General features: G+C 29.6%; 1 protein-coding gene across 2 annotated transcripts in view; it reads left to right on the forward strand.

Moving 5' to 3' along the window:
- The window catches only part of side (sidestep), a 343,838-nt gene that overhangs the window by 317,183 nt on the left and 5,744 nt on the right, over positions 1 to 20,911 (forward strand). For both annotated transcript variants that reach the window (XM_065516427.1, XM_065516428.1), the window contains exon 15: positions 4,814 to 5,022. In XM_065516427.1, the coding sequence (XP_065372499.1) occupies positions 4,814 to 5,022 (209 nt within the window). The remainder of the gene's footprint in view (positions 1 to 4,813; positions 5,023 to 20,911) is intronic.

Here is a 20,911-nt window from a genome sequence, read left to right on the forward strand (position 1 = left end):
TATCATGGTTTTGGTTAAAAAATTTTAAAAATTTAAATATTAAAAAAAACTTTCAATTACATACAATACTCGCTGACAAAAAATCGAATCAAAATTTGAATATCGTTTTTGATATATTTGCACTTATTTTTTTAACAGATTTGCCTCAACTATTTATTGATTTAAAATTTATGGAAGTTAATCTCTTGGTTGAGTGCCATTTTAAAATTAAAATGTTTCAGTTAAAAGCCAGGAATATTTGGATGTGTCAGAAGCTGAAAGGCCTAACTCCACAAAATAAAAAGTAGAGTAAATTATTGATGTTTGAAAAATTGATTTTAAAAATAAATTATATTATCTTTTAGATCTTAAATTTCTGTAATAGAAACGTCTTTTAAGTTTCCTGAACATTAAATACAATTGTATGGAGTAAATTGGTTTAACCACTGAAAAAATTATTTTTATTTTCAAAATTAAAGCGGAATTCATATAGAATTTTAAATTTTGAATGAAATTTGTAATTTGTTTGCTAATTTTTATTGTTATCATACATTTTTATGGTATTTAACAGAAAAAAAAAGAATGGGGAGTGCACCATTTTAATGCTTCGTGACATACGGCAAACAATGCCCAAAAAAGTGGCCCAAATGCGCTTGGTCAAGAAGAGCCGGGATGGCTATATTCCAGAAATTATTTTAAAATATTAATGCCATGTAATGATCTTTCAATTAAAAAAAATGTTTGATTAAAATTTACTTTTTTGTGTTATTTTTTACAATTTCGTCTTTATATACGCTTTATATTAATATTACACTTTATATTAATATTGGTCTCTAATTAGAAATTAAATTTAAGTATTTTCAATCGAACACTTATTGATTTAATTATTATGTTGAATTCTGACCCACTTATAAAAATCTTTAAACTATCGATGCATGAAAATCTTAATTAAAAAAAATCTTCTAAAAAACAAAGTTTTTAGTGAAAACCTAAAAGTGAAAATATTTCGAAAACTGGGGATCGATTCTGGTTCTGTGAAGCGATGAAATGAAAATATTGTTCATATTTTCATAGAGTTTCTGATTCTCGTTTAGTGAAAAAATGATAAACAAATTCAAATGTTTTCATATGAAAAGATCAAGTGTAATGAAAAATCATTAAAAGAACGGGAATCGCAATTTGTGTAATTGTGAAATGATAATATGAAAAGATTTCATTTCACCGTTTCACAGAACGTGACAAAAATATATAAAAAAAATGGTTTGCACGGATCCCATTTTGAATGTCGAAAATATAAAATTTGGGAGCGTCGAGAATCCTAAAGGGCAAAATAAGGACCACCATATTAAAATAAGTTACAGGCACTTTAAACAATATTGTATTTTATGGAGGCGAATTCGCAGAAGTAATATTTGTAAGTGTATGTATAATATACAATACAATACATGTGTATGTATCTGTGTATTTATTTGTGTAAGTCTATGTTGCTATTTATATATATAAAACAGATCACAGAAATAAAAGAAGAACAAAAAAAAAAAAAAACATAAATAAAATTGGTTGGAGGGTAAACATAAAAATAAAAATAACATCCCATCGCAACACACTATAGAGAGTTTTGTTGTTTTCTTCGTTTACAACACAACTCATTTAATGTGAAATTGAGATTGAGCACAACCGATAAGTAAATCCAATTAGCAATGACACAAGGAAAATAACTGAAATAAAACAAAAAAAAAACAAAATCCGAAACAACAATACACTCTGCTAATAACAGTGGGTTTGTACTTGACTAGAACACACACACAGGCAAATGGACTTATATACATATAAAAGTATGTATTTGTATATGTAAGAGTATGTATGGATCTGTGTATTTACATTTATACTGGTAGTTAAAAGCAAGATGAAGTTTTGTATTAAATTACTATACGACACCACACTCTATATCACAGTGAATTACATTGTAGAAACAAAAAATAAATAAAAATAAACGGAAAATATACAACAACAGAAAAATTGTAATTTATTGGTCAGGTTTTATAATATCTATTGATAGAACTGAAGCTGTGACAGTCCTAGACTAATAATACAGTGCAACAGTGAAATTAGGGAGAGAACTATTACAATGCTGTATGATGGTAGTTAAAACGAATTTTAGAAAATTTTAACTTTAGAAGCGGTCACTAAAAAAAATATTAAACTGAAGGGATAATCGAAAACAGAAGAGTAAAAGTTGAAAAATGAATTTTGTCCCAATAAATGAGTATTATTTCTTCGATTTTACATATTTCGCTATCACTAATACGTTAAGGTGCTCCTTATAAATAAGATAACTAATTAAATAAACCCTCTAAACCGCAAGACATGCTTTACAAAACGCCAATTATCTCAAAAAGTAATTATATATATTTTTTTTTAAATTTAACTGTGACTTTAGTTACTGATTAGTAAACATTTCCCTCGAAGATAAAAATGCATTCTGACTTTTAGTTTTTGTTCTATCAGCTGTGTTGTGAGTGATGTCATCATTTTAGCACGAGTAATTTTGTGTGTAATTTTCTTTTAGAATCAAAGTTTTACTTACTTTTAGTAGCCCGGCATTTCCCGGTATGGAAAATGTTGCGGAATTCCCTCTAGATGAAGAATATATTCACTTTGATAATTTCGTTTAATAAAAAATTATAAATTTAGGAAAATTAAACTTAATTCAAATTTACATTTAATTCAAGTATTTGAAATTAGCCATACTATGGAGTAGAGTTTCCAAAAAACCGAAAAATTTCAAAAACGCGGTTTCGATTTTAAACAACTGAAAATCGATCGGTTTTGTGATAACACTAGTTTACAAGGTTTTTGCTCATGAATTGAAACATATGGGGATTTGTGTACTTAGGTCTTCTAACTTCGGAAAAAATATTAAAAAAAATGCTGGACATCAAACTTTTGATATATTTATTAAAAAAGAAACATATAAAAATGTATATTAAATAAGGATAAAAAAATTAAAAGTGAACTCCTTTTTGTAATTAATTTCATTTGTCTCCCTCACGACACTCCAATAGTAGTCTCCTAGCATATTCTGATCCCAAAAACCTTGATAATTCCCCTCGAAAAACTTCAAATCTTGATGGAAACGGTCTCCATGTTCGTCGCTCATGTATCCGAGGTTTTCCGGGAAAAAATCAACATGAGAAGAAAAGTGAATTTTGAGGGACATATTAACACCCATCAGTTCAAAATTATATAATAAATTCGCAACAATATCTCTGTAATTTTGACTTTTCTTATTCCTCAAAAATTCTTGAACAGCAAGTTTAAAAGAATTCCATGCTGCTTATTCAACATCGGTTAATAGACACTCAAATTTGGTATCACCCACAATTTTTCTTATTTGAGGACCCACAGATATCCCTTCTTTTATTTTGGCCTCAGAAAGTCTCGGGAACACGCAGCATAAATATTGAAATGTTGGTTTTGTCGCATCTAAAGCTTTTACGAAATTTTTCATTAAACCTAATTTAATGTGGAGTGGCGACAAAACTATATTTTGTGGGTCAACCAAACTGACATTTTTAATGTTCATTTTACCTGGAATATATTCACTACAATTTGTGCAAATGAGGGACCCACCTTTTATCCTGATTTGACACGGGGAATCCAAAATAATGTAAATAAGCATTTTGCAGTGTTTGTGTTATAGCAAAACATCGATTTAACTGAATTATCCTCAAATAAAACAAAAATGGTCTGGGTTTATTTTACACTTTCTAGAAGACATTTTAAAATGGTTTTTACTTTAGTGGAAGTGAATATGGGGGTAAGTCTTTGTTACAAAAATAAATAAACAGTTAAATGAAATTTAATTGTCAGGAAATACTGGTGAGATCAATATTTATACCCTACACCACCATAGTGGGGAGGGTATAAATAAAGTATACCGATCGACTTAGAATCACTTTCTGAGTCGATTAAACGATGTCCGTCAGTCTGGCTGGCTGTCCATGTAAACCTTGTGTGCAGAGTACAGGTCGAAATTTTAAAGATATTTCGATTAAATTTAGTACATATTATTTTTTCTGCCCAAGGACCAATCCTGTTGATACTGGCTGAAATCGGTCCATTATTTCACCTAGCCCCCATACAAATGTCCTCTCGAAAATAAACTTTATCGGTCATACATGTTTAATTTATCAATGTATCTACACAAATTTCGATCCAAATAAGTTTTTTGTATACAAAATTTTGTTACGATCGGTCCATAAGTAGTCATAGCTCCCATATAGACCCGCTTCCAAAAATCACTTTAACATGCATAAATCTCTTAAAAATGTTGGTATATACACAAAATGCAACATAAATAACTTTCATATAGACATAAATCACACGACCTAATTTCATGGTGATCGGTCCATAATTGGTCATAGCTCCCATATAAGGTCCACTTCCGAAAATCACTCACGAATATAAATTATTGATGTTTTAAAAGAAAAATATTTTTACTCATTTACTTGGTGTAGGGTATTATATGGTCGGGCTTGGCCGACCATTTTTTCTTACTTGTTTTAAATGAGTTTGTGTCATTGTTTTTTAACAGGTTTCCTTGCCTAGCCTGCGAAAGGTAGCCTGAAGCAACAATTGTAATACAATTTAAAAAATTTCTGTTTCGCTTTTAGGCCTTGAAAAACCGTGCTTTCAATTTCGGTTAAAATCGAACACAAAATTCTACTATGGAACATATGATAAATATTTTATTATTCAATAGTAACAACATTTTTTTTCTTAACTTTTGATAAAAAAAAAACTAATTCTTTTCCTTTTTTTAATCTTTTAGACCTGCCCGCAATGATGTCCCCTCAATGTACATCGAAGAAGACGAACTCAACGATGAAGAGGCTGCCATGGGCGGAGCCCGAGCAGCTGAAATACGAGCTAGAGTAGCACCTCATAGTATGGGTCCACGCTGTAGTACGAGTACATCAAGTTCACAGCATCATTATATATCAGAGGGATTCATACAATACGCTCAGCCCAGTCTAAACGGTACTATACCCAAATCTATACTTAATAAATTATAGTTAAAAATAGTTTCTTATTAAAGTAGTAGATTTCTCAAGAAAACTTTAAATCTATGTGTAGTTTGTAGTTTTGATAATGTTAATAATGCTGCAAATATTAGCTTATTTAGTTCAAATCTTTATTTATCTGTCTGTATAATGTTTAGTATAAAACTGTATGTTTGTTTTGTGAATGTTTTGAATATTTGTATTGTTTATTTTTCTTCAGTAGTCATAATCTTTATAATTAATAATTCTTTCTTTTTCATTATCAATACACTGCAGTATTAAGTTTTAAGTACTTTAGTTTTATTTACATTTGTTATAATTCCAAAATTAAACAAATCATTTATTTAAATTTTTATGTTATTTAAGTAAATTTATACATATTTGTTCTACTTATTTTTAATAACTACATAATAATAATTATAATTTATTATTTTGTTTCCTTTAATACCTTGTGTTTGTGTGTGTAAGCCTTTTTTCTGAAATTAATATTAACTGATATTCACTAAATATAATATTTTTGTAAAAATATATAGCTTAAAATCGCCTTATTTAAATATTGACAAACGAATCATTTAGTTAGTTGAAACACAAAAGTTACTAACTGACATTTAAATAAATTTGAAATCAAATACTCAGAAATACGTTGATTTAGGAATTTTGTGTAGGTATTATTTTTAATAAGCTGATTACATTTTCATTTAAACCTCTTTTTTAGTCTCTCCTTTGTTATTTTAATTGAAATGTCAGTTAGGTTCTTTTGTATTTCAGCTGATGTTTTACTATTTTATTTTTTAGTGTCCGTGTGTATGTGTGTTTTGTGTGTATATGTAACTGTTTAATTTTATTTAGTTAGTATGTGTGTGTGTTTCCCTTTCCAGTTTAATTGTATATTCTGTTTACTTCATGAAACAAATTTACATTTTATTTGATTAAATTATTAGGGCTTAGAATGACACCATTATTTGTATTCAAAAACTTTTATTACATCCGTCACTTTTAATTAGTTTATTTTAAAAAAAACAGCGAATTTGTTACATGTCACTCGCCTGTATCGTGATTTGTTTGGGAATTTTCTAACGAAAATTTAAGTCTACCGCATAATGGAGCGTATAATTAATATTTTAATTTTCATACGCCATGATGGAATATTCAAAAGTTTTGTTGTGGCTACATTATTTGGAATTAAATGGAATGATATAATTGAAAATAGTGGGTGTATGACTTAAAAATGAGGAATTTACCACAGATGACGTATCCTTTGAACGCTTATATGATATTTTGAAGGGTAAATATCTGTCATTTATTCTCACTACCTCCATTAACACGAAGTCTGGTTATGCCTTAGCTAATAGTTATACTGTGGGTTAAAAATATTTTTGTATGGAAACAGTCAGTATAACTATTAGTTAAAACATAACCAGACTTCGTGTTACTGGGGGTTAGTTATTAAAACAACAAAGATTTTTTTTTGCTTTGAAAATGTGGAATTTTGTGGGAATTTTTTCTATACTTATTTAATTTCAAAAAAAGAGCCCCTGAAGCACACGGATTGCTTACCAAAGCTTATGGTGAATGTATTCCATAGGTTTCAATGTGCGAGAGATGGTTTGTGCGGTTCAGAAGTTGTGATTTTGATACGCAAGACAAAGACCGCACAGGCTACCAAAAAAAGTTTGAAGAAGAAGGCCAAGAATTCTAGACATTACTCCATGAAGATTGTTCTCAAACTCAACAATAGCCTGCAAACTCATTGCAAGCTACTCTAGCAGCAATTTCAAAAAGTTTGCTAGCAGCAGGATTCATCCAAAAGCAGGGAAATTGAATACTATACGATTACTTTCGATGAAAAATGGATCCATTGCAATAAGCCGAAGCGTAAAAGATTGACGTGAAGCCCAGCCAACCAGCCCAATTTGCACCAAAGTCAAAAAACAATGGATGTAATCCAAGGTAATACTCTTTATTTGGTGGGAGCAAAAGGATCTATTATGAGCTGCTGAAATCTGGCTAGACCACCACAGGCAACCTGTACAGAATGCAACAGATTCATTTGAAACTAAAATTGGCCGGAAAATTCCCAGAATATGCGGCCGAATATAATATTTCGTCATAAGAACACTTTGCCACATGTTACAATACCTGTGTCTAGACCTTGCCCCGATTCATGTTCATTAAATAGTAGTTCTTCTGTGTCAACTGATTATCTGTTAGTACACAGAGAAAACAGATTCGTAATAGCAACCGAATTTGTTGCCAATCGAATGATTCGGTTGCACACATAGAATTTTTCGATTCTAGCAACAGAAATTCAGTGGATAAAGAAGAATTTCGATTGAAGTAACCAAACTTTTGTTAACACTTCTAAAATTTTGTAGCCACAACTGTAAAATTCATTCACTAAGGCAGAATCATTCGATTGGCAACAAATTCGGTTGCTATTACGAATCTGTTTTCTCTGTGTACTAGTGAAAAACTCAATGAAAATAATCTATTCATTCGATTGGAAATATACTGCAACAAATCTGTTTTATCAGTGCAGAAAAATTATAAATAAATTCATGAAATTTTTCTTAGATCTCTGAAAAAAATTTTCTCGATAAATTTTCGGATTAGGAATACTTGTCGTCATCTATAGAAAAAAGCTTTCGATCGTTATTGGAGCTTCACATTTATATAATAGGTATGTCTATGAAACTTGTTAAAAAGTGGGATAAACAAGAACTGCAATTAGTAGCATAAAAATATTTTAAGTATTGTTTGAAATTGCCACCTTCGGAACAAGTTTTTCGTAGAACTTTACTAAATATAGAACCTCTTTCTTGTAACCTTTCTTTAACTTGTTCATACATCAATGTTTATTGTTCGAAAAATACCTGAAAGTTAATACTAGCATTTACTAGAAAATGCTTAAGAGATCACTGGATGTATTGATGGCATCAAGGATTCAGCACTGGTTCTGGTTATAGTCATTCTATAATCGGTAATTCTCGTTTAACTAATTACAAATATTCAAAAAAATTTTATAAAATATTGTATTCTGGCTTCAATATTCATCATATTTAGCAACTGTAATGGTAATATACTTAATTACCAGAGTTTTTTTTTTGATCAGTCCAGAAGTTTATCTGCTAGAATTTGCTGGAAAACGTCAGAAGATGCCGCTGGTGTATATAAAAAGTGTCATCGAGTTGCTAAACCAATCCGTTTATCATAAGCTTAGCTTGAGTTAACAAAAAATCAATCGTATATATAATACGAGTTGGCGTATTATATATACGAACGTGTATAATATACGCGTTGGCATTTTTATTTGCAATTTAGAATAATTCAGTTTTTTTAAAGGAAATAAGTCACCGTTTTTAAAAGGTAAAAACTTAAAAATATTAGTATTGTTTGTATGAAACTATCGTACAATTTCTTTTATACTAAACTCTTCTATAGTTGACACCGTCATTCCTATGTTTTTAGAGTTCTTATTACAGTTGAGCAATTTTCATTCATTAATTACAATTCTGGTAACCTCGGCAGCGTGTCTGTCTTCTATTCTAATAATATACATCGAGGGATTATATTCAAAATCCTCCATCTTAAAAAACACAACTCTCCAGGAGAGCCAAAATACATTTTCTTCGCGTATTTAAATTCGGTATTCTACAATATTTTTTTTAAAGCAACTACTGAATTTTTACATATAATTGGCTGCAATATTCAGTGCCACATTTTAGCATTATTTAGACTTTATGATAGATAGAGGGTTTTTCTTTTCAAAATATTCTATGTGTATGTATGAAAATGATAAGATAGAGGACTTTTGCATTTTAATAAAATTAAATTATTTTGATTTCATTTATGTCAGTTCTTAGCGTGATTTATTTAAAATAAGGGCTAATAATCCAACATAAAATAAAATTAACAAGCCAAAACAATATTAAACGAAAAGTTATAGAAAAAATTATTTTTTTTTTGCTTCTTTAAGTTTTTATATCCCACACCATAGTGGGGATGTTTGTAACGCCCAAAAATACTAGTCTAACACCCATCTTAAAGTATACCAATCGATTTAGAGTCACTTTCTGAGTCGATTAAACGATGTCCGTCCGTCTGGTTAGCTGTCGATGTAAACCTTATGCGCAGAGTACAGGTCGCAATTCTGAAGATATTTCGATCAAATTTGGTACATATTATTTTTTCGGCCCAAGGACCAAGCCTATTGAACCTGGCTGAAATCGGTCCATTATTTCACCTAGCCCTCATACAAATGTTCTTCCGAAATTGGACTTGTTTAATTTATGTTTAATTTATAAATGTATCTACACAAATTGCCCTCTAAATAAGTTTTATATATACAAAATTCATGTCGCCAAATTTTGTTACGATCGGTCCATAATTAGTCATAGCTCCCATATAGACCCGTTTCCGAAAATCACTTTAACTTGCATAAATAGCTTAAAAATGTTGGTATACTCACAAAATTCAACATACTAAACTTTCATATAGACATAAATCACACGACCTAATTTCATGTCGATCTGTCCGTATTAGTCTTAGCTTCCATATAAGGCCCGCTTCCGAAAATCACTTTAGCGAGCATTGGTATACACATAAAATTCAACAAAAATTACTTTCATATAGACATAAATCACACGAGCTAATTTCATGCTGATCGGTCCATAATTGGTCATAGCTCCCATATAAGGCCCACTTCCGAAAATCACTCAAAAATATAAATTATTGAAATTTTAAAAGTGTAGGGTATTATATGGTCGGGCTTGACCGACCATACTTTCTTACTTGTGTGAAGTTTGATTGGTGTAAATTATCGTAAAATAATAGATGACATTTTAAAAGTAGACACTTTTTTAAGCAAACTCCAACTTTAACCATTTATTTTTATGCCATAGACATTATATTTTCCAAGAACAAAAAGGCAAATATATTTTCATGGTAATTGAATTCAGAATCGGCATTCTCTATTTTGTTAATGATTGAAAAATGTAAAATTCATGTTCAGCAAGAAATTATTGCAAAAAAATTTTGGAAATTTAATTGCATTTGCATTCGGAAAAAATTAACCCTTTAATGCATATTGTTGCCAATTGTCTACATTCCAGTTCCACTTAATTTTAGACGAATTTAAGCTTGATACTAATTCAGATTCTAATTAAGAAAAATCAAATGGAGTAGGAAACGTTTCAGCTAAAGAAATTCCAAATCGAACTAAAGCTTAAGCAAATGTAATAAATAAAAATCAACTAAATATTTGATACTTTATAGAAAAATAAAAGTAAAAAGTATGAGATGGAGAATTAACAAAAATTCAAATAAAACAGTAAAAAATATGTTTGTTATGAAATTCACAGCATAGATAAGGGCTGTTTTACTGAATATTTTACCATCAAGAAGTAATTTTCGTGAAAATCAAAGATAGAGGGTTTTGAATATAGGCCCCCGATATTCTTCCTAGTATGGCAAAGCGAAAAATTTAATAAAAAATGCTTTACTCCAGAGATATTTTTATTTACTATTTCTCGTATTTCTAATTTAAATTGAGTATAGATCAGTTTACATAATGGCTGCATTTCTAATTCTCTCAATAGAAATCCCACTGAATATCTTATGACGATTTTAATTATATTAAAATTTAAACTTTAAGGAAGTTTAGGAAACAACACCTTTATAATTTCCAAAACACACACACATACATAGCCGCTTAAGTAGTAAATCCTTTCGTAGTAATTTCTTGTAAGTAAATATAGCTCCCTCTTTCCTATCTGTTAAATATTTTCATTTCTATAATTTTTATAAAGAAACCTTAATAAAACTCAAATAAACTAAAATGCTGGTAGAAACTTTCAAAATAGTCTAAAAAAATTGCTCGAATTCTTTCTATAAACATAAATGGATAACCCAACTATCATTGTGCACGTAAATCCTGGAGCATATTTTAACAGAAATCCCTAGTAGATTTGTAGTCATAATACATACCATCTTAAATGTTTTAAGCAAAACAAGGAGGCATATAACTACTGCTTATCCTTACTCTAACAGTAGTGATGACTTCTTCCATCTACTAAGACTGTCTACTAATTTAACTTAAAATCCCTGTACTACTGCTCCTACTTTCCTTTACATTTCTTAACTAAAAATCAAAAAACATATTATGCTTGTGAAATAAACTTAAATGTTGCTAAATAAAAAAAAGTGTTGTGTATTTTGTCATACAAATAAAATAAATTGTTAATTTTTTTTTTATTTTTTGCTTACAATTTTCCCTCCCCCCTTGCAGGCGATGTTCTATTGCCATTGCTTGAGTGTCATGCTTCTGCAGCTGTTAATTGCTACGCTTTATATCCTTTAACTGCTGTCACTACTGCAACTACTAACACAAATAACACAATTGCTAATCCTGCCTCCAATACTTTAAATCACAATGCGTCCAACATGGTAACTGCCATTTCCAACACAGCCCTCTTGAATGCAGCCTGGTCCAAAAAATATCTGCCCATTAAAACGTCTACAACAACTGGAGGTCTGAACCTCTGGACAAATAGCAGTGATGTTTAAGATTAATTTAAGCTAATTGTTAATATAGTTTGGCTTTGACTCTACTACACACTAATTCCTAACAATCCTTTCCCCTTTGTAAACTTATTTTTGTGGCCCCTTGATTTTGTATTGAATATGATTTCCTTAGCCCTGTAACTATCGATTTTGTTTTGCTTTAATTTAAACCTTAAAAAAATATTTCTAATTCCTAAATGATTGCTTTAAAGTCATTAAAATGCTTTTATCTCTGCTACATATTTTAAGGCTTTTCAATGTATTTGTATTGTTTAATATGTGTGTGTGTAAATGTATTTGTATGTTTTGAGTGTGTGAGTTTCTAGGAGAAAATATCCATTGTTTTAAGTCAGTCATCTTTATACAAACTTCAAAATTGTATGTATAATCATAGAAATTGTTTACTACTTATTCATTACAGGAAGCCTTTTATATTATTCTTGTCTTAATCTAGATTTTTGTTACTGCACAGTGGGTTAAACCAACTAAACATTTTTGAAAATACTTTCTTAATGTTGCTATAATTTTTACTATTTATTTTTTAAGAATTCTCTAAATTGTCTCTACATGTTTGTTCATCAACAAAATTTTTTTTGTGTAACCCACTGTTTCTTTTTCTAAAATTGGATTCAAGATTTACCATTACAATCATATTTACTACTACAAGTGCTCTAGATTTACATATACATCAAATAACAGTTTTATTTACTAGTTTTTTTTTGTTGTTAGAAATGTAGATAGTAATGTATATTAGACCTAACCTCTTAAAATATGTCTGCTTTGGATGGCCCATATTTTGTTATTTAATATCAAAAACTATTTGATGCAAAATTCAAAGAAATCAATTAAAAGTGAATGGAACTTTTTCCAAATTTCATGAAATAGTATTTTTTTAAATTTTACCTATTTGAGAAAATTATTATCTCATGACTTCCACCAAGGAGCACAGAAAGAACACAAGTTTAGGTCTTCCGATTTAGACCATATTCCGTAAGACCTTTTGGTCATTTTAATTTTCATTATTTTAAATTTCGAAAAAATCTAAATTTTATTCACGATTTAATTAATGAGTTTTAACTTTAAATATTCGTATCGTATGAATATAATTGCCCAATTCACAATTGATGTCGTGGTGTTGTAGCTGTGTATGTCATAAATATTTTTCAAACAATTTTTTCGAAACAAAAACAAAACAGTAATAAAAAAACAAGTAAGAAAGTATGATCGGTCAAGCCCGACCATATAATACCCTACACTAAGTAAAAGAGCAAAAACATTTTTCTTTTAAAATTTCAATAATTTATATTTTTGAGTGATTTTTGGAAGTGGGCCCTATTATGGACCGATCACCATGAAATTAGATCGTGTGATTTATGGCTATATGGTAGTTATTTATGTTGAATTTTGTATGTATACCAACATTTTTAAGCGATTTATGCACGTTAAAGTGATTTTCGGAAGCGGGTCTATATGGGAGCTATGACTAATTGTGGACCGATCGCAACAAAATTTGGTGACATGAATTTTGTGTATATAAAATTAATTTGGAGCGGAATTTGTGGAGACACATATATAAATTAAACATTTATGAACGATCAAGTCCAATTTCGGGAGAACATTTGTATGGGGGCTAATTGAAATAATTGACCGATTTCAGCCAGTTTCAATAGACATCTAGAACAAAAGTAATATTTCAATTAATCTTTTGACCCATTTTGTGGAAGTAGAATTTCACCAAATTTTGACCACATATAGAATCAGTTATGTAGATTCTTATTATGCAATAAAAAATAATGGTGTATATGCTTATACACTATTGTTTTATTGATGGGACGATATATATCTGTCCAGCTAAAACTTCGCTTACAAAGCTACAAGTAATGTTTACTAGCAATCAGATAGACTCATGGGTGCGACTTATTTTGTATTTTTTCTATTTTTGTTTGTAAATACAAATTTCTATAAATAACTCTACATTTTTACTTTTTACAAAAATAAGTACTTCTTCAGTCGAAAAATAAGTAGTCTAATCGTCAAATTCAATTTATTTTTCGGCTTATTTGTGAGTAAAGTTTCTGCTGGGCGATGCAATATAAAAGTGCCAAGCAAATCTATTTTTCAAGGGCAGGTCTAATGTACATGTATTACTTCCTGACCAGACACATTTACTAAGGTATTAAGTAGTACTTAGTTTGAATATATCTGGCAGAAGTAACAATATCTACAGCACCCAGATATTTTATTTCAGTTTAAATTATTTATTTTTACTGTCTTCTTATACCAGTTTGGTATAAAATCAGAAAGAAAAAAACTCTATAGCCCAATTTATTTTGTTTCTATTAAGGATTTAATGTTGTTGTTTGTTTTTAGCTTCTATTTCTTTCTAAATTTTTTTCTAAAACGAACACAAAAAAACCACAAATTTCTTTTGTCTTTTTGTTAGATTTTTTTTTAAAGTAATTTTTACCTAAATTTATATGAACGATTATTTAAGTACTTGTTACAGGAGTTTATATGTAACTATGTGTGTGTGTGTGTGTGTATTTGTGTAAAATATAATTTGTATGAGTCTGTGTATTTTATGTATTTTGTAGTTGATGTTGTTATTTTTGGCACACAAAGCACTCTTGTGGCTTTAATTGGCCATAATTGCAAAATGCTTTTAACTTTTATGAATTCTCTTCATGTTTATATTTCTCTTGCTTTCCTTTTGTGTCACCACACACACACACACAACAACAACAAACTCTGTCATATTGTACGTAACATACATAAATATTTTGTGTAAAAAAAAGGTATAATTCTTTACACGTATGTATAGTTTTTCGTACATGCAAATGTAAAAAATGTAGAAGTTGTGTGTTTTTTGTGAGAGTACAAGTGTTTATGTGTATATGACTATTTGTCTTCTTAGTAAACTTGTTAATATTTTATGACAAAATAATAAACATTTTATCACATGCATTTCATCACTGTTATATGATACATTTTTTTTTTTTTTTTGAAACAAAAATTCTTTGTACGTTTTTAGGAAGTTAAATTGATAATTTGATATATATTACTACTGTGAGGAAATTTAAAAGAATTTTGTTTAGTTTTGTAGGAATTATAAGCCAATTGCAGAAGGTTTTAATTAAGGTTTTATATATCAAAGATTTTTGTTTAATTTTTTTACATATGGGGGATTTTTATATTAAGTGAACCAACTTTTGAAATCGATGTCTTCCGTTCGGGATTTGCACCAAGGTATATCCTATTGGATAGTAATTAAGTCAACATTTTTTAACAAGATCGGTAGAGAAGTCTCCGAGTCAAAAATTGTAGTGTTGAATTACAAAATATTTATTTTGATAAATATCCCACTCGCGACCAAAAAGATCTAAGAAAAAAAAGCCAACAAAGTTTTTGATTTTGCAAAAAAAGTAAAAAAAAAATTATGTTTTGAGTTACAAAATATCTATTTTGATAGATATCCAACTCCCATACCACAAAGCGACTAAATAGGGCTACAAGGAAAATATCTAAGCTTTCTTTTGAGAAAAAAATTGCCAATTTTGAAAAAAAAAATTCAAAAAAGTTTTTGATTTCGGAAAAAAATTTCCAAATTTTTTTTTATTTTTTTCGAAAGATTAAAGAAATCACTATCTAAACTATTTGGGACACATTTTGCTAAGAACAATAGCTAATAAGTTACATGGAAGAGAAAAAAACCTGTCAAATTTTGACCCCATCTAACTGGGAGAGTTCTCGACAGATCTTGTGCAAAAATTGTGTCTGAAAATCCAATAGGACTCATCTTGGTGCAAATTTCAACCTGATCAGAAGACATCGATTTCAAAACATGGTTCACTTGAAATGAAATCCCCCATATATGGATATTCTATTCAATGCCAAAGATATTTTCGTATGAAATTGATACTAGCAAATTGAAATGTTTTATAAAATTCTAGTATGTTTTTCTTTTAAAAGAACTTTAAAATTTCCAAAGCTAGAGAAATTCGAATTTCCACTAGTTTTATTGTTCAAATGACTTAAAAATGCGGGATTTTTAAAATTTTTATCTTTTATTTTGAAAGCTATGAACTTTTCCAGAACCAAAATCTAACGAATCAGTTGTGTTGTTTATTGGTTCCTTGTGCTGGTCTGGCCAGATTTCAGTAGTTCATAATAGATAGAACACCTTTGATCCCACTTTGGCACCATGGACATTTAGCTTTGGTATCGATTTGGTGCAAAAATGATTTTCTTTTATACCGTTGAAGCATCATTTCAAACATACAAAATCGTCTTTTAAGGTCTAACCATTTCAATTGGTTCACAGCATTTGGATGAATCCTGCTACCTGCAAAAGTTTTGCAATTGCTGTTAAGTAACTTCTCATGATTTTGCAAGCTCTTGTTGAGTTTGTTAACAATCTCATGGAGTAATGTCTCCTACTTGGTCTTCAAACTTTTTTGGCCAGCCTCCGCGATCTTTGTCTTTCGTGAGAAAATCTCAACTCCAGATCCGAACAAACCATCTCTCGTACGATGAAATCGATAGAACACATTCACCATAAGCCATTGTGAGCCATCGATGTGCTTGAGCGGCATATTGTTTCAAATGAAAGTAGTAAAGAAAAACTTCCTGCGTATGACGCTTTATTGGCACAAAATTCTACATCTTCGAAACAAACAAAAAACGTTGTTGTTTGCACTATTATGTTCAATAACTAATTGAGAATAAATGACTTTAAAAATTTCATATTTGCGAAAAATTATGGTTGTTTCGTGAGAAAAATTTTATATACAACAAATGATCAGCTCTTGGATTTAATTTCGTGCGAAAGAAGTGCTGCTTACATTATTTCGTGTGGAAAAATAAGGTTTCCAAATGATCTCCAAATCACGTTTAACATTTCAGATGTTGTTGATTTAAAATCTTTCTCAATTTGAGATAAAATCTCAGTGGTTGCAGAGAATCAATTTGACAAATGAAGCGTAAATGTATTCAAAGAGGACAGATCTAAATTTAAGCTACCAACAATTGTTTAAGGCTTAAGACAAAATAAAACTATTTTTTGAAAATGTTGCCGGTTTTTATTTGCAGTATATTTGATACTATTGTGTGGCCATAATAATGTTACAGTCTAACATAACTTATAATTTAACCACGTTTGGTAAACTTACCACACAATTTTATTATTAAAATGTTTCTAAAAAAAATTTCGAAAAATGCTAAAATACTCTTATGTTTAATGTTTCAAGTAATTTTAAGGAATTTTATAAAATCGATAGAAAAATCATATATGAAACTCTTCAAACATACATATTTTTGTAATTTAAAAATTATTTACTGGAATTCTTTAAAAACACAACAACAGCAACAATTTTTCCTGGCAAACAATGAAACATTTTAAAAAAAATTATAACAAGTTTTAAGCAAATTGTCAAATAGTCAACAATTGTTGTTGAAAGTCAACATTCAAACAAATAACACATTCATACTCACACTTGCTCATATGTATACTCCCACAACTGAAAACATGGAAACTTGTGAACAAAAAGCAAAAAAAAAAAAAATCAGAGAAAAACATTGTCAATTGTCTGTCAAGTGAGTGAAATGTCCCCCTGCGGATGTTCTACTCGTATGTATGAATGAGTATAAGTACTAAATTCAAGTATGCCAACACACTTAAACACACACACACACAAAAACGCACGTAGATAGAAACAAACTTACAAAGCAGAACATTTTCTAGAGGTTCTCTTTGCAGGCCCTCTGAAAGACTTACATATTTAGTTAATCTAAAAGTTTCGATACCCATTACTAGGGAATGTGTTACTTTTTTGAAATCAGAAATAGGATCGTTTTAAGAATTTAACATACCAGATGTGTCCTAATTTGGGGATCATGAGGTCCAAATTCAAAACTTAAATTTGACGGCAATTCCTCTTTGCGCATGTCAAATTTCATACAAATCCGGCTAACCGTTTAGAAGTTACTGATTTACTTCCCTCTTTTTTTCTATACTTCTGGGCAACAATAAAATTCAGCTCCAAAGTCACGGAAAATTCAGCATTTCGGATGCCCGCCAACTAACGTCACACAATTTGTTGTGCAAAAATATGATCTTAAGGACAAAATATTAAAAAATATGCATAAACAAATCGATGAATGCATTTGCAAGATTCTGGCTTCCCTGCTCATTACAATTGTTCATTACGTATTGTTCTTTTCAAATAACGTTGCCCTAAAACCCCGAAATTATGCTACATTTTTCAAGCAAAAAATATGGTTTTAAAATATTTACAATATAGAGTAGCAACATAAAAGAAAAATGCATAAATGGTAATGGACCAAATCACTTTTAATAAATGGTGCAAAATATGTTGCCAACATTTTGTGTCGGAAGAGAAGACGCCATAAGTTAACCTCCTCAAGATGGAAGCAAATTTGCAATGCAGCTGAGTATTTACGGGACTGAATAATAAGGCCTTTAGATAGGCCTATTTACTGCATCTTTTTTTCCACTGGGTACTTTATCAAATGTAGGTACATAGTTGTGTATTAGAATAGTTTTCTTTACACCATTGTATAACGTCTCGTCATTGTTGACAATAACAACTATAGCACTAACAACAACAAAAACAATTTCAGCAACATTTTAGAAAAAACTGAGCAACAACAATAACACGAACTGCAATTGCCAGTTGAGTAGGAGAGTAATAAAAATGAGTAGTAAAAAGAAGAAAAAGAATCTTTTATAATGACATAAAAACTTAAATTGTTGACAATTGCAATGAAAAAGTCAACATAGACATAAAACTACTCGTATATACAGCTTAAAGATGTACTTTGACCTGAGTTTAAGTTAAATCATACAATATTTTATACAATTAAGATAACAACACATTTTAAGCAACAGGCTGCTAAACGCTAAACTGTTAACTTTCTAACATGATTAAGATCTTAAAATAAGCTTAACAGTTTTGAATTGTTCTTTTTTTTGAGCTAAATACTGCTAAATTTTTATTGTACTTTTTAGGCCATTTGGTTTAAAGAAAAAAAAAAGAAAAATTAATTAAAAATAGATTAAAGCATTCAAGTTCGTTGCTCATATCTTTCTGCTTATTTATATTCCTAAAGAGAATTTCAATTTTATTTCCTTAAAATCCCACTGTTTTATGCATAAAAACTGTTTCTTATTTTCAAGCATTACTTTTCCACATTTCCATTTCTTCTTTTATAAACAGCAATGAAAAGAAATAGAAAATAACAAAAAAAAAAAACAGCAAATAAAGTCTAAAAAAATATATTTAATGTCTTTGAGACGCCATATAAAATAAGAAAAAAAAGAAACTTCAAATGCTTTTTTTATTTTTAAACATATAAAAGTGCCATAACAATAAAAATTCGAAAATAATGTGAGCAAGATAAAAGGGGGGCGATTTTTAATTTAACGACTTCTTTGCTCACACTTTATTTATAAACTTGGTTAGAGAGAAATGAAAATAAATGTATTTCTTTAGCATTTTAATAGGCAGGAATGAGGGTCAAAACAATAAATTAGGTCATTATAAAATAAAACACTTGATCAAAACATAAATAAGAACATTGAAATAAAAATATTACAATTATACCAACATTACTCTCTATTTACTTTTTGGTTTTGTGTTACATTTGTTATATTTCTCTATATATTTTATTTAACTTATAGAAACACCAACCAAACATTTATTTATATAAAATAACCAAATTTCAACCCCATTTTAACTAGACCATTTTATATAAGGAATTGTGGTTTTCATAATCAAATTTTTAATTTATCAAAGGTTTAGAAAACAAATTTTTGTTATGAAAATTTTGAGGTTAATTATTTTATTAACTAGAATTTTAGAACAGTATAATTTTTTATTAAAGATTTCGAATTTATAACTAGTTAAATGCTAAAGCTGTAATTTTTTGTGATTTTTAAGTTGTCATTTTTTTTGCAAAAGTAAAATATTAATTAAATTGTTATTTAACAAGTTGGACTTTTCTTCCACGAAATTCTTTTAATATAATTTACTTTATTAAAAAGTGAAAATATATTAAAACAATACTAACATGAAATAGACACAAATCTAGAATTATGAAAATTTCAAAATCATGTGATAATTGAAGACGGTGCAATTCATCCATATTTGGTGACGATCTCAGAAATCTTAAAAATATATAATTCGATTTGACATAATGTTAAAATCAATTTATTTTAAGAAATTTATATATAAGATTACGAAACTTTATGACAGCCAATATTGAAAAATGAAGATAGATCTAAAGTAGGAAAATGCAGGCGAGGCTTCATGCACTACCACCCCTAGAAGTTTTTGTGCAGCCTTAAAGTATCATCAGAACAGATTTAGGCTACTTATGAAGCCAATTGGTTTATTTGATGAGAAATCAATAACATCCCCCGCGGCTATATAGGCCTACCGATCCATTTAGTTATACACATTACCAACACACTGTCTACACTGTTTATTTTCAACCCCAAAATCTGTCAAATTCTGATTCAACCAAAGAATGAATTCGTTCCATAGTGTATCACTAAGGGATGCTAAAGAAAGGCTCAGGATAATTAGCTCGTTCATTACCAGCGTGGTCTTAATGGCCAGGTACCCAGCACACCAAGTTCATTCAATGATGTCCAGTAGTCCATGACAATACTAGACCTCACTTCATATAACGATCAGGTTCTGAGAGCATATGATATCCGACATATCATATGATATCCGACATTAAACATTCATTGGAGCATATAAGGATGGTGTAAATCTTCGCCTGTAATATTGATGGGAATGTACCCTTTTGAAAATTGGGCTCATTGCCAGTACCAGTGTCACCGTTACCTGTTGAACCCATCAGTAAACCAAACCTAATCGGCATTATTCTGCCACCATGTATAATTTATCCATTCATACTTAAAAGGGATAAACTAGGATCATTCCCAAAGATGCCTAGAATACGCATGTGCGCAACCAGATCACCCAGTCTGCATCCTATCCGATATCGTTACGTCACTATAAATGTGGAATCCTAATACAAAACCAGTAAATTTATCTCGACATGAAATTTGTTTCTTCATTTGTTGACTTGTGTAATTTTTTTAGGATTTCTTCTTAGATCATCAACCAATACGATCGTGTAGCACTGCGTTCCTATTATTATAAGGTGATACATTTTGGCCAACATATTTACGATGACGTGTCCCTTCACATTTTTAAGTGCCTTGAAATGCAGTGAATTAAAGGATGAATCATATGGTTATAAGAGGTTCATTC

This window comes from Calliphora vicina, chromosome 1 (assembly GCF_958450345.1).
Source record: "Calliphora vicina chromosome 1, idCalVici1.1, whole genome shotgun sequence".
Classification (NCBI taxonomy): Eukaryota; Metazoa; Arthropoda; class Insecta; order Diptera; family Calliphoridae; genus Calliphora; species Calliphora vicina.